General features: G+C 39.4%; 1 protein-coding gene across 1 annotated transcript; it reads right to left on the bottom strand.

The window, feature by feature from the left end:
- Positions 1-201: 201 nt before the first annotated feature.
- On the bottom strand, positions 202-13,320 carry CDCA2 (cell division cycle associated 2). Its single transcript, XM_070952509.1, has 11 exons — positions 13,038-13,320; positions 11,803-11,936; positions 10,200-10,317; positions 9,743-9,933; positions 8,895-8,985; positions 7,305-7,504; positions 7,109-7,172; positions 5,897-5,967; positions 5,105-5,212; positions 2,790-2,979; positions 202-1,126 (listed from the first exon to the last, which is right to left on the bottom strand). Exons 1-11 carry the CDS (start codon positions 13,318-13,320, stop codon positions 219-221), a joined length of 2,358 nt encoding a protein of 785 aa, XP_070808610.1. The 3' UTR covers positions 202-218.
- Between the last annotated feature and the right edge of the window lie 239 nt (positions 13,321-13,559).

Here is a 13,559-nt window from a genome sequence, read left to right as displayed (position 1 = left end):
GTAGAACCTATTTGATTGCCATTCCTTTCTCCGTTTGTTTTTAGTTCCCTTAGTTTTTCTCTTTACTTCTTTTTGGGAAAAACAATGGAAAGGGAAAAAGTCAAAGGTCTACGCATTCTTAAAAAATACATCTGAATGACGACATTTAAAAGCTTTGCGTAACTTGAATGGCTGAAGCAAAATCTTTCACACATTCCCATTTTGGACAGCATCTTAATTTAAACAAGAGCAGGTGGATTCATTAAGAATGTACTCATTTCAAAGGTTTTTCGATAGTGACGGTCACTTTTGTAACCCAGACTGGCTCTTCTATTCCTTCGAACGTTGACGGTGACACCTTGATCTTTTTCAGCATCCAATGCGCAGAAGCTCCTTCTTCTTTTTGGTCCATACGGGCTACTCACTGCGTGCTTTGACTCTTGAGGACCAGCAGATGACAGCCTTTTGGGAACTTTGCAAGGGATCTCAACCCAGGCCAGGCCCTCACCTTCTGCATCTTTCAGACCCCTCATGCTGCGTCTTACTTTTTTTGTTACATTCCTGTTTTCCTCAAAATGGTTTAAGAGTGCAATGTCATCTGCTGTCCAAGAACAAGGTGGCAACCTGCCCAGGTTTCCTCCAGGAACACCAGTGCTGTTTCCAGGGCTTTTTGGCTCAGCGCCCTCGATGCTCAGAAAGTCTTCCGTCAATCTTCTGCTGTTTTTTGGGTTCCTTTCAAAGTTCACCCCGTTGCTTTCACTCATTACCTCCGTTGCAAAATCTACGGTGAAAAATGAATTTTCTTTAGCCTTGATATTTTTACTAGGTCCACAGATGTTCAGTAACTCCACCAGCTGCATTTCTGTCCTACTCGACAGACAGTCCCTTCCTACCACCTGTTCATTTCCATTTAAAGAACTCTTCAGTTTTTCAGGAGAGATTTTTTCGGGCACGCATCCAGGAAGCCATTGTTTTCTATTCTTCAGAGCAAGTTCTTGAAGCTGCACGAATGAATTAGCTAAGCCACCTTCTTCCTGAGGGGTAGAATGTTGATCATGGCTGTCCACTCCTACAGCATAAGGTAGACTCTTTTTGTCTTCAGCCGTTTCATCGATAAACTTAGCATGCAGATCACTTAAAGAATCGTCTAAAACAAAGTTTCAAATGAACAAATCAGAATGTGTTGTCATCTAATTGTACTAAACTAGATTTAACACAAGGTACTCAACCCCATTGCTTTAAAGACATTTTGTCTTATAATATCCTCCTCCTAGCTATTTTCACCACTAGCTATGAGAGTTTAGCATGCTATATTCTCCTGTTCTTTTAGCAAAGTCAGTTCATTGCAATCTGGCCCTTTGTGAAACAGCTTCCTGACTTATGCCTTCCTTGTTTACTTTGCCTCTTTTTGAAATATTTTATTATCCTAGGCAGCAGTCCTGGGTCATTCAGTACTTTACGTTCATTTACTAGTGAATGGAAAGTATATAGAGGGAGTCCTTGACTTATAACCATGTGTTTAGCAACCATTCAAAGATACAGTGGCACTGAAAAAAGCTGCTTACACCCAATTCTCACACTTTTTTTTTTTTTATTTGATTTATATGCTGCCCTTCTCCGGAGACTCAGGGCGGCTTACAATGCGTTAAGCAATAGCCTTCATTCTTTTGTATATTTTATACAAAGTCAGCTTATTGCCCCCACAAACTGGGTCCTCATTTCACCTACCTTAGAAAGGATGGAAGGCTGAGTCAACCTTGAGCCTTGGAGAGATTCGAACCAGCAGAAATTGCAGGCAGCTGTGTTAATGACAGGGTGCACTAAACCACTGTACTATCAAGGCACTTATGATTGTGTCCTTACAGTCATGTGATTGATTGGGACTCTTGGCAACTGGCATGTATTTATGATAGTTGCAGGGGGGGGTTACACAATCACCATTTGCAACCTTCCCAGACTGGAATGGAACAATTGTCACAGCCAACTCGCCACAGCCAACAAGCCATGGGCCAGCTTGCTGTGGGACAATTTAACAATTCTGTTGACTTATTTAAAATAAATACAAAAATATTTTTATTTTTGCCATTCACATTTCATTCTGTCCCTCCTTTTGCATCCTTTCTTTTTGATTCTATTCCACCATTTATTTTATATTAGTGTAAGTCCTGTCCTGCAGTGAGTTGGCCGCAGCAAATTGTCAGACCTTTCCCAGATAGCTTCCAATAAACAATGTCCATAGAGGAAGCCAGATCTGCTTATCAACCACATCAAAAAAGAGCAGTAAAATCAGGCTTGGCCACGTGATAGTTCTTTTACAACTGCATCACTTAACAATACAGAAGTTCTAATTCTAATTGTGGTGGTAAACCAAGGTCTACCCGTAATGCATATGGCTATTTTTAAATAGACTGGTCAACACATCCTAAGATTTTGTTGGTGGAAACAAATGTAAATCTCCATTACCTATGCATATAATTCATGTTTGTTTGTTTGTTTTTCTTTTCATTGCTAAATGAAATAAATCCATGATACTTAGGAGAAAGAAGATCCAGCTTGAAAAATACTCTGACAACACAAACAACATAGATATTACTGTTTATCGTATATCTAAACTGTCATCAGTAGTAGTTCTATTGCAATTGCAATGAATTATAACGTCCACCCACATTGGACAGAATTCTAGTTCCTGTCTCTGGCGTTTCATTCTTTTAACTTTGCCTGTGATCTATTCTCACATAGCAACGGAAGGAGCCTTGTTAATCTACTAGTTAAAGAAAAGATGAAGAAAGGCAGCCTGTAACTTTACATACCTGAGGTGGAAACGTTTAATGTTGGCGTATTTGGATAAGAAAAACAAAAGGATGCATTTTCTGATATTTCTAGGATAGGACTTAAGAGAGGTTTCTTCGATACTCTCTCGCGTGGCCCGTAAAATACTTTCTGCTCCTGTTTCTTCTTTCTCCCCCTCCTCCTTTTCCCTGCCACTTTGGGTTGGACAACCTGAAAATAAATGGGAAGACACCCTATTAATCCAGTGCTAAAGATATTTATTTATTTATTTATTTATTTATTTATTTATTTAATTAATTTCTATACCGCCCTTCTCCCAAAGGACTCAGGGTGGTGAACAGAATAAGATTTCATATACATATAATAATATTCTTTTTTCTTTTTTTAAATAAACAGTAAATAATAAATTGAGTCAACTTGGTGTATCTGCTAAGACCTTGGCATAGAATTTAGATGTTTATGCTAGCCCTGCTTGTTGAAACAGAAAGGTCTTCAGGGCACGTCGGAAAGTGCGAAGATCTGGGATTATTCGTATTCCAGGGGGTATTTTGTTCCAAAGAGTAGGTGCCCCCACAGAGAAGGCTCTCTCCCTTGGAACTACTAGACGACATTGTTTTAATGATGGTACTATGAGTAGGCCTACTCTGTGAGAGCGTATTGGTTGGTGGGAGGTTATCGGTTGCAGAAGGTGGTCTCGTAAGTACTCAGGTCCTAAGCCATGGAGCACTTATGGATTCAGAAAACAAATTTACATATGAAATCATGTCATGAAGTGGCTCGGCTTTTTATCTTGCTTTCTTCTTAATCTTATCACAATAAGAATTAATATAACACACAGTTCAGTTGACTTGAATTGTAGCAAAGGATATAGATAATAACAGAAGATAATAAATATACTGTAGATAATACAGGTAGTTCTCCACTTACAACTATAATTGAGTCTGGCAATTATGAGGACCATTTTTATGGTGGTCGTTAAATGGATATGGCAGTCATAAAGTAAACCCCTTATTTGTTATGCTTACTATTTTTTGCTAAATCGGAAGTAGCTGGCGATTTCTGACAAAAACATCATAAATGGCAGTCAAGTGATTGCAGGGCACTGCAGATGGCCATAAATGTGGACTGGTTACAGGGTCCCCAAAATGCAATCAAGTGACCAGATGGGCCACCCTCCCCAAATGTCTTTGAAACTAGGTCATAAGTAGCTTGGAGTAGCTCATTGTGACTTTGAATGGTTACTAAGTGATAAGAGTGTATAGATAGAGCTATATTTGTAGAGCGCCAGTTTGGTCTAGGGCAGAGGTCTTCAAACTTGGCAGCTTTAAGACTTGTGGACTTCAACTCCCAGAATTCTCCAGCCAGCTATGCTGGCTAGAGAATTCTGGGAGCTGAAGTCCACAAGTCTTAAAGCTGCCAAGTTTGAAGACCTCTGGTCTAGTGGTTAAGGCTAGAAACCAGGAGACTGAGAGTCTTATGGAGATTCTCAGTCATTCAGGTCATGGTTGTCCCAAAGGTGCTTTTTCAAGAGGGAACTGGACTTTCTGTTTTTTTCTTTGACGACGGTTCGCTTCTCATCCCAGAAGCTTCTTCAGCTCTGACCGGATGGGGGGAATAGAAGGATTTATACTCCTTGCAGACAGTTGGTCATTTGCATTCTTTTAGCGGGTCGTTATGGTCACCTGGAGATTTATCCGTGTGGTTATCTGTTGTAGAAGTTTGTATCCTTTCAACAGGTCCAAGAAGGCTCCACACCAATTTGCACCACTCAGGTGACCCTGAGGACACAGATAAACCTCCAAGTGGTCTCAACGACCCTCTAAAAGGATGCAAATGACCAGCTGTCTGCAAGGAGTATAAATCCTTCCATTCCCCACCATCCAGTCAGAGCTGAAGAAGCTTCTGGGATGAGAAGCAAACCGTCTTCAAAGAAAAAAACAGAAAGTCCAGTTGCCTCTTGAAGAAAAAAAAAAAAACACCTTTGGAACAGGAGACTGAGAGTTCTAGTTCCATCTAAGGCTAGCCAGGTGACCCTCTGCCCAATTCACCTCACAGGTTTGTTGTTGTGGAGAAAACAAGAAGAGGAAGGAATGTGAGGTATGTTTGCTGCCTTGAATTACTTATTAAAATGATAAAGGTGGGATGTAAACAAATAAATCATCAATAAAGTGTTTAACGAATTTATTTTTTAAAAAAAATTCCGACCTAGGACAATGTGTGAAGGCAACCATCACAAATACCACTATGAGAGTCACCTTGAGGCGAGATGGACAGCGAGTAAGTCAAACAAACAAACGACTATAAACTACATACATCTATAATGTAAATTACTTACCGGGTTTTTTGGGCATTTGGTTGAAGTTTTGGCTTTCTGCAATTTGCTGAGCTGATTCTGGGCTTCAGTTTTGATTGCAAGTTTTTTTTCTTCTGCTTGTGCTACACACTATTGGGAAATATATGTATTAAAACACAGGGCCTGCTACTGTACATAAACTATATCTTACATACGGAGCTATAAAAACAGGAATGTGCAAAGAAACAGTACCACGCAACTTGGAATTTTCAAAACAGAAGAGATATGCAACAGATTTCACATTCTCATCTATTGAACATTTGCCAAATAGCCTTAGTGAAAAATAAATAGAGGTAGTCCTAGACTTAGGACAACAATTGAGCCCAAAAATTCTGTTGTTAAGTGAAACATTTCTTAAGTGAGTTTTGCTCCATTTTATAACATTTCTTGCCACAGTTGTTAAGTGAATCGCTGCAGTTGTTAAATTAGTAACCCAGTTGTTAACCGGATCTGGCTTTCCCACTGACTTTGCTTGTCAGGTCACAAAAGGGGAGCACATGACCCCGGGACACTGCAAGCGTCATAAATATGAACCAACATCTGAATTTTGATCACGTGACCATGGGGATGTTGCAAAGGTCGTAAGTGTGAAAAATGGTCATAAGTCACTTTTTTCAGTGCTGTTGTAACTGAACGGTCACTAAATGAACTTTGTAAGTCAAGGACTACCTGTATTTCAAACAGGTATCTGTAAAGAGAATGGAAAGTTCCAGCAAAACTGCAAAACATTTATATCTGCCAATCAACTTATGAGATATTCCTTTTTATTTATACCTTCCTTTTAGCAGAGTTTCGAGTGGTTCTAATCAAAGGAGCCTGACGGTCAGGAGAATTAGGTTTTCTTTCTAAAGATGAACAAAAATTACGTTAGACACAAATCTTTGGCTCTTATTTCAGCAAGATGTATGGAAATTGCTTTATTAGAAGGATGTACAACTTATTTTTAAAACCCAAGTGCAGTTTAAAATAATGTATTTTTAAATAAGGAAAAAAGAGAATGCAAAAATTACATAGTTGCAATGGCTGGGAAAGATCAGCATAAGAAGATAAGGTTTAACAGATGCCTAAGGCACATATGAGAGGCAGTATGGGGTAATGGTTAAAGCACCAGGCTAGAAACCAGGAAATTGTGAGTTCGACTCCCACTTTCGGCATGCAGCCATTTGGGTGACCTTAGGCCAACACACTTTCTAAGCTCTAGGAAAAAGGCAATGGCAAACCACTTCTGAAATCTTGCCAAGAAAACTGCAGAATTTTGTCAGACAGGAGTCAAAAGTGACTCGTAGATGCACACAAACACACATGGCACATACTGTACGCACATGGTACAGCACAACACAAAGCAGAGGCTGTTCTGTGAGACAAGTATTGCTGCTAAACTATTTCTACATCAACACCAAAAAGCAGTTTCTAAGTTATTGTGCAGAGGGCAAGTTCCCCGGTAGGCTAATAGAGTTATCTATTTAATCAATCAATTAGCCATTTAAATTGCCAAAGGAATTCAAGGTAGCATGCAATAATAAAAAATAAAATCAAAACACTCTGAGAGGACCTGAGCCTATGCTGTTTAGGGTTTTATATATATTTATTTTATTGGTTCGATTTATATGCCGCCCTTCTCCGGAGACTCAGGGCAGCTTACAATGCATTAAGCAGTAGCCTTCATACTTTTGTATGTATCTGCTTAGTAGGGCTTTCGCCCCCCCCAAGCGGTGGTTTTTTTTATATATATACAAAGTCAGCTTATTGCCCCCACAATCCGGGTCCTCATTTTACCTACGGATGGAAGGCTGAGTCAACCTTGAGCCTGGTGAGATTTGAACTTGCAGTAATTGCAGGCAGCTGGCAGCTAAGTACTACTTTAACAGCACTTAGTCCACTGCGCCACCCAGGCTCCTAAATATTAACACTAATATTTAGAGTCTGGTTCTCTAGCAGACCAATACTAAAATACAAATTGTAAAAAATATAGGAACACATCTTCACCTTCAGGGTCAAAAGATCCAGGACATATCGGTGTGGCCATTTCCCCTGATGATCCTTGAAGATCCTTTAACAAGCAAGCAACATTTCAAGCATTAAGTTCTTGAGAAACCTGAAGAAGGTTCTTTAATTGGTTTCAAGGTATTTGTTGAAGATTTGCCAGAGAAAATAAACGTATAGTTAATAATTCAACACCAACCTTCAAGCCTTCCGCTACGATTTTGACTGGTGTTTTCTTCAGAACTGAACGAAGGGAATTGGGAAATGAATGGCCTTTTCCCACAGGTGTAACGGGGGGTTTGCTTTCGTCAAAGGTTTCCAAGCTCTGCTTTTCTGAAAACCGAACCTTCTTACCGCTGGGTTGAGATGTGTCGCTTCTGCTCAGTTCTTTGTCTTCACCTCCACAATACAACAAAAACCACATTGCAAGCAATTATGACAACACTCACTCAATGATAAGCCAGAAATAACTCCACAGAACATGTGTCCATTGCTAAAATAAGGTTCTCCCTTTCCTTTGCAGCTTATAAGCAATAATGTGCTTAAACATTTGTGATCAGCCTTCATGCTGCATTTAAATTCAACAACTTTTGGACTCCGGTGACTAGAACTTAGTGGGCAGCTTCCATCAGTGATTCAGTGACTACAGAGTAGTCCTCGACTTAACAACCATCTGTTTAGTGAACTTTTTGTCAACCTGGTTTAGTGAACCTGGCTGGAGCCATCTTGGAGGATTCAGGGTTGCCACACGATGGTTGGGGGGGGGGGGGGAGAGAAATAGTTAGATGGGGTTTTGTAGCCAAAACAATAAAGTTTTCCTGTGGGAACCAAGGACATTCTGACAGGTGGCTGGCCAGAGGAGGAGTGAAGTAACCAAGCAACTGGCCAGCACCTTGATTGGACAGCGGGACCAGGGACTTGGGGGAAAGGGGAAGCTTTTATTTTTTAATTAGGTGAAAGCCGCGGGAAATTTCAGAGTCGGCTTTCACCAGTTGTACCAATATGATGTATCCAATAAACTGTTCTTTGAGGAGCTCGCCTGCCTCAGAGTTTTGTTTTTTATGGGTGCATTACTTGGAACGCTGACACTTTTGAAGTTACAACACTGAAAAAAGGGACTTATGACCATTTTCACATGACCGTTGCAACATCCCTGTGATCAAAAATAACAGGGGCTTGGCAACTGACTCATATTTGTGACGGTTGCAGTGTTCCGGGGTCATGTGATTCCCTTTTGCGACCTTCTGATAAGCCAAGTCCATGGGGAAGCCAGATTCACTTAATCACCGTGTTACTAATTTAATAACTGCAGTGACTCACTTAACAAATGTGGCAAGAAAAGTCATAAAATGGGGCAAAATTCACTTAGCTGTCTCACTTAGCAACAGAAATTTTGGCCTCAATTGGATTGTAAGTCAAGGACTACCTGTACATGAACATTTAACTTAACTAATTTGTTGTTATTAAGCGGCCATTTCTAATCGTGCATCGCTGAAGATATTGATAGGAACAACTGCAGATATTGTTCAATATATTTGGAAAGTGGACTGTTTCTAGGAATTGGTGGGATGCGTTAACTTACAAAGATAAGTCAGCATTCAAAACTATTTGTGTACCATTTTCATATTTGTGGCCAATATTACAAAAACACAATGAATGAGACTTGCTATAAAATCAATCATCATCAAAACGGATACTACAGTATTGTTGTCTTTGCTTTTACCCAGAAAGAAAACCTACACATCTTTTTGTATTAAAATAAAGCCTTAACATGCAAGTTCAGTCTTACCACTCTGACTCTTTGATATGCCCGTACTTGGAGTAGCTACCAAAGATACACGTGTAGATTCCACAGCGTTCGCTGGTGAGACCAGAACGGCCTGAGAACACACAAGTCAAGTTTCTATTCTGACGCATTATTTTAGTTTTAATATGTGATCAAAGGCCATCTTTGGAGTTTGGGGATGTAGCCATTCAAAACAATGCAGAAAAATTATTGGGAGTGGGGAAATAGAAAGGCTGCTGTGCTACCAATCCATTCGCTGGTTGTTTGGCTTCTAAGATTAAGGCCATAGGAACATTTAAGAAAAGGAAATTAAAATCTGCTTCATTTCCTACACTTAGATTAGATTAACAGAGTTGGAAGGGACCTTGTAGATCATCTAGTCCAACCCCCCGCCCAAGCAGGAGACCATACACCATTTCTGACAAATGGCAATCCGATCTCTTCTTGAAAGCCTCCAGTGATGAAGCTCCCACAACTTCCGAAGGCAACTTCTGTTCCACTGGTTGATTCCTCTGTCAGAAAATTTCTCCTTATTTCTAGGTTGAATCTCTCCTGGATCAGCTCACATCCATTATTCCTTGTCTGGCTTTCAGGTGCTTTGGAAAACAGATTGACCCCCCTCCTCTCTGTGGCAGCCCCTCAAATATTGGAACGCTACAATCATGTCTGGTCCTTCTCTTTCCCAGTTCCTGCAACCGTTCACTGTGTTTTAGTCTCCAATCCCCTAATCATCCTAGTTGTTCTTCTCTTCCATGGAATAACTGAGACTATATCTTTGATAGATTGAAAAGAAACAGTTGGCAAAGTCATACAATGCTACCTAACTCTATAGAGATATCTATAATTCGTACCTTAGACATAATATTTGTGCCAGACAGAAGGGGTTTCCATGATGGAAATCTGGGACTGTGCATCTGGATATCTACTGATATACCATCTCCGTTCATAGATTTATTATTTAAGTTTTCTTCAAAAGCATTATTCGTATCCTCCTGGGACCATGTCTGGCTCAACGTTGATTGCTCATGCAGTCTTGTGTTTGCTGCATTCAACACAGATGTAAACATTACTAAATAATGCCCATTGTAAAGGACTGAGTTTTTTCAGCTATACAAGTTTCTACAATGCAACTCATCATTCAGTTTCTCTCAGTGCAATATCCTTCACCTCCAAAAAAATAAATAAATCGTAATTTAAGCCAGGAAAAAAAAAACATTTTGGTTAAAATATTCTGTACTTCTTTAACAAATCTTCTTTGTTCAATAATAAAATGCTTCTTATAACTGAGATTAGATGTGGGTTACTTACAAGTAGAAGGAATATGGACTGCCTTTTCTTCAATTTCTTCAAGGGCTTTAAATGAGGATTGGAAGGCAGCTATTTTGTCTTTCAGCAATGTGTTCCGATGTTGACAAGGGCTGGACTGCTCAAAATACAAGGAAATATCCAAATAGGTATTATTACAGAATAGTTTTTCTTTTCCCCTACTTCCCCATGTTATGGCAAACTTGAGAAGTCCCTAAACAAATTTACTTATATTGAATCATATAGAGGGCTTGCATTATACACAACTAATCCAAATATTTAAGTTTTATTTCAGTAAAGTGTCACATTATTACTTACTCAAAGTCTGCTTTATATACATATACGTCTATGTATGTATTATTTATGATAGATTTTAAACAACTGTTGATTGAATAAGCTACATTTTGCTGGCTTCATGTACAACAGGGGTGCTCAGGTCCATGACCTAGTGCTGAGCTGCAGCCATTCAGAACCAGGCCGCAGAAGCAGAAAAGGTTGGAGACCTCTGATCTGCAACATTAAATTAGAAGGCATAATATACAGACCCTTATCTCGATATACATACAGATAAACACATACACACATGTATGTATGCATGTATGTATGCCAGCATGTATTTATGTATTTATTTATTTATTTACGGGAGATAGATTTTAAACAATTGTTGGTTAATAAGCTACATAAGCTCCCCCCAGAGATATGTACAATAACAGACCTCCGGATTTTTCGTCGGGCCCTGAAAATCTATTTATTTCAACTAGCTGGGCTGGCTTGAGTTAAATTTTAAATTGATTTTAAATTGGGTTGTTTTAATTTACGGCCAAAATATTTAATTATTTTAAACTGTTTTTTAAATTTTGTATGTTCTGTTTTTTACTTTGGCTGTTCACCGCCCTGAGTCCTATTTGGAGAAGGGCGGTATAGAAATGGAAACAAATAAATAGATAAATAAATTTCGCTGGCTTCATCTACAACATTAAATTGTAAGCCATGGTATATGGATCTCTAGAATTAGATTCATATGCTATCCTAAAGGAAAATTGAACAAACCAAGTTATGGCTTAATGCAAAACCCAAATCCAGCCAGTAAAACATAAAATGCAGTTAGATGCTCCAGGACTTTTGAAATGCCTTTCAGTTCCAGAGCAATAGTCCTGTCAGCACCTACTTGGAAAAGGGAATAAGGGAAAGACCTCCTGCATGGAAGCAAATACACCATCGCCACCCAGTGGCAAACTGAAAGTTTAATAATCCACCAATATTTGAACTTGCCTCTTAAATCAAAACTCCAAAATAGATCCTTGTTAAAGTCAGCAATTGAATCTTCAAAACATGACCTTCTTAGCCTATGCTAGATTTCAGGAATGAATCAATACTTCTCTGAAAACACAAGCTTCCAAAACATTTTGTCAAAATAGCCAAACTAATTTTTCCCCCAACGGGACCTGATTCTATCATCCATGTCCAATGTGGATACAGTTACCTGATCTGGGCTACAAAAATCTTTTTTTTTTCCTTTCCTATCCAGCAGTTATCTGGAGTTTGGCATCCCAGATATTAATCTTTGCTCATTTCGACCTAAAACATTTTTGCGCATCACACTTACTTGTGACAAAGTTTCCTGCACCTTCATTCTCCTTTGCCGAGCAATATATTGGATGAGAGAATCATTTTCTGGAGAACCTCGTGCTCCAATTGTAGACCGTCGTCTTAATTTTTTCAATACATGCTTGAATTCCTCTAAAACAAAGGCAGGCTATAAGAAGCACCCAATGACGATAACACAGAAAAAGCCATTCGAAAGCCCACTTTCACTGAGGGAAAACCTTTACTATTCTTCTTCATTTCGGGATAACAGTTAAAATACCCACAACATAATCTTACTAACTTTCCAAATTCAGTCAATCTTATGCTGTGGTTCTCTCTGAATTTAGGTGTTTGTTTGCAGGCATTTCAATAGCTTGCCCTGCCAGTGAGATTAAGATTAACTCTGGACAGACTAAGGTAGAATTTCAACTGGGCAACTATTAGCATTTTAGATCAAGGCAAATCTTAAATTAAGCCAAACCGCTAGAATCTAGACAGTTAGTGGAAGCTTGGTACCGTGTTTCCCCGAAAATAAGACCCTGTCTTATATTTTTTTAAACCCTGAAATAAGCGCTTGGGCTTATTTTCGGGGAGGTCTTATTGTGGAGCAAGATGGAGTTCCTCTTGCCGTCTTACCTGATTTCTAGCTCTGTGTTTAAATATTTTCAGGGAGGGCTTATTTTTTGGGAGGGAAGGTTTATTTTAGCACATGCGCTCAAAAGCCTGATTGGGCTTAGTATCAGGGGATGTCTTATTTTCAGGGAAACAGGGTATACAGACAGATCAAAACAGTAGACACATAGAGATAAACCACATTCACACGCCATTCAAAAGGGACAGTTAAAACTCCTAGAAAGGAAACAAAAAAATTAGACAACATCCCCACTCCCCCAGAATCTGATTAGGGATCAGCACCAGATAATCAAGCGGAAAACCATCCTCTTATCAAGGAGCTACGAAGAAAGAAACTGCATCCTCACTGGCAGGGCAAACTATTGAATATAAAAAAGCAGCAAATCCCACACTCACTCGCCCTGTTGACATAACCCAGTTGGGTAGTAAAACATCTGCAAGCAAGCAAGCAAGCTCAGAGAGCACAAAGGACCCCACAGTTCATCCCTGAAGTAGAGATTCTTTTCTATTGGAATCCTAATTCTGCTGCGTAGCAGAGTTAAGTTATGAGTATACTATTCTTCAGAATGCTAGCTGCTTGATGGTATTTTCCCAACCATCCCCGATGTTCATAATCCTTACCTTTATTCTGGCTTGTAGAAAACTCTGGGTTAATTTTATAAGCAACTGCCGTACTGTCAGACAAGCCTCTATACGGTGTAACTTGGTTACTTGCAATTTCAACATTTGTATTCTCTTCTGATTTTCTCCTGGGAGTTGTTAAATGATCTGTATCATTCATGACGATAGGGTGATTGTTTATCAGGGTGCTTCCCAAACTCTCGGGCACGGCAGTGCTTGTACACAAGGTTGCTGCTGGGGCGTCTGATGAGCCACTTGTGAAGAGAGAGTCCATCTTCTTCATGCTATTGATTGGGTTTCCATGCCCCAAATACAAGTTACGTTGAGTATTGGAACACTCGAAAAGTACCTTTTTAGTATTCTGATTCTCCATTGGGAATGTCTTTGCTGTTGCCAACTCATAGGTGATATTGCTGCTTTCTTGACAAATAGTTTGGTCTTCCGACTGGGACTTTTAAGCAGTATTGTACTACAGAAGTCTGGATATCTTTCTTTTGAAAGAAAGGGATAATGTTAGTCATT

The sequence above is a fragment of the Pituophis catenifer genome, unplaced genomic scaffold (assembly GCF_029215685.1).
Source record: "Pituophis catenifer annectens isolate HBS135680 unplaced genomic scaffold, rPitCat1.0.hap2 SCAF_12, whole genome shotgun sequence".
NCBI classification, from domain to species: Eukaryota; Metazoa; Chordata; class Lepidosauria; order Squamata; family Colubridae; genus Pituophis; species Pituophis catenifer.
The sequence above is the reverse complement of the archived record's forward strand: the minus strand, read 5'-3'. Positions and strand labels throughout refer to the sequence as shown.

What these genes read in the sequence shown, in the direction of transcription:
- CDCA2 (XM_070952509.1), bottom strand. Translation starts at nt 13,320, where the DNA reads ATGAAGAAGATGGACTCTCTCTTCACAAGTGGCTCATCAGACGCCCCA. An exon ending in TGCAGGAAACTTTGTCACAA is followed by an intron (nt 10,318 to 11,802) that starts GTAAGTGTGATG and finishes TTGTATTTTGAG; the next exon opens with CAGTCCAGCCCTTGTCAACA. An exon ending in CATATCAAAGAGTCAGAGTG is followed by an intron (nt 7,505 to 8,894) that starts GTAAGACTGAAC and finishes TGTATTGTGGAG; the next exon opens with GTGAAGACAAAGAACTGAGC.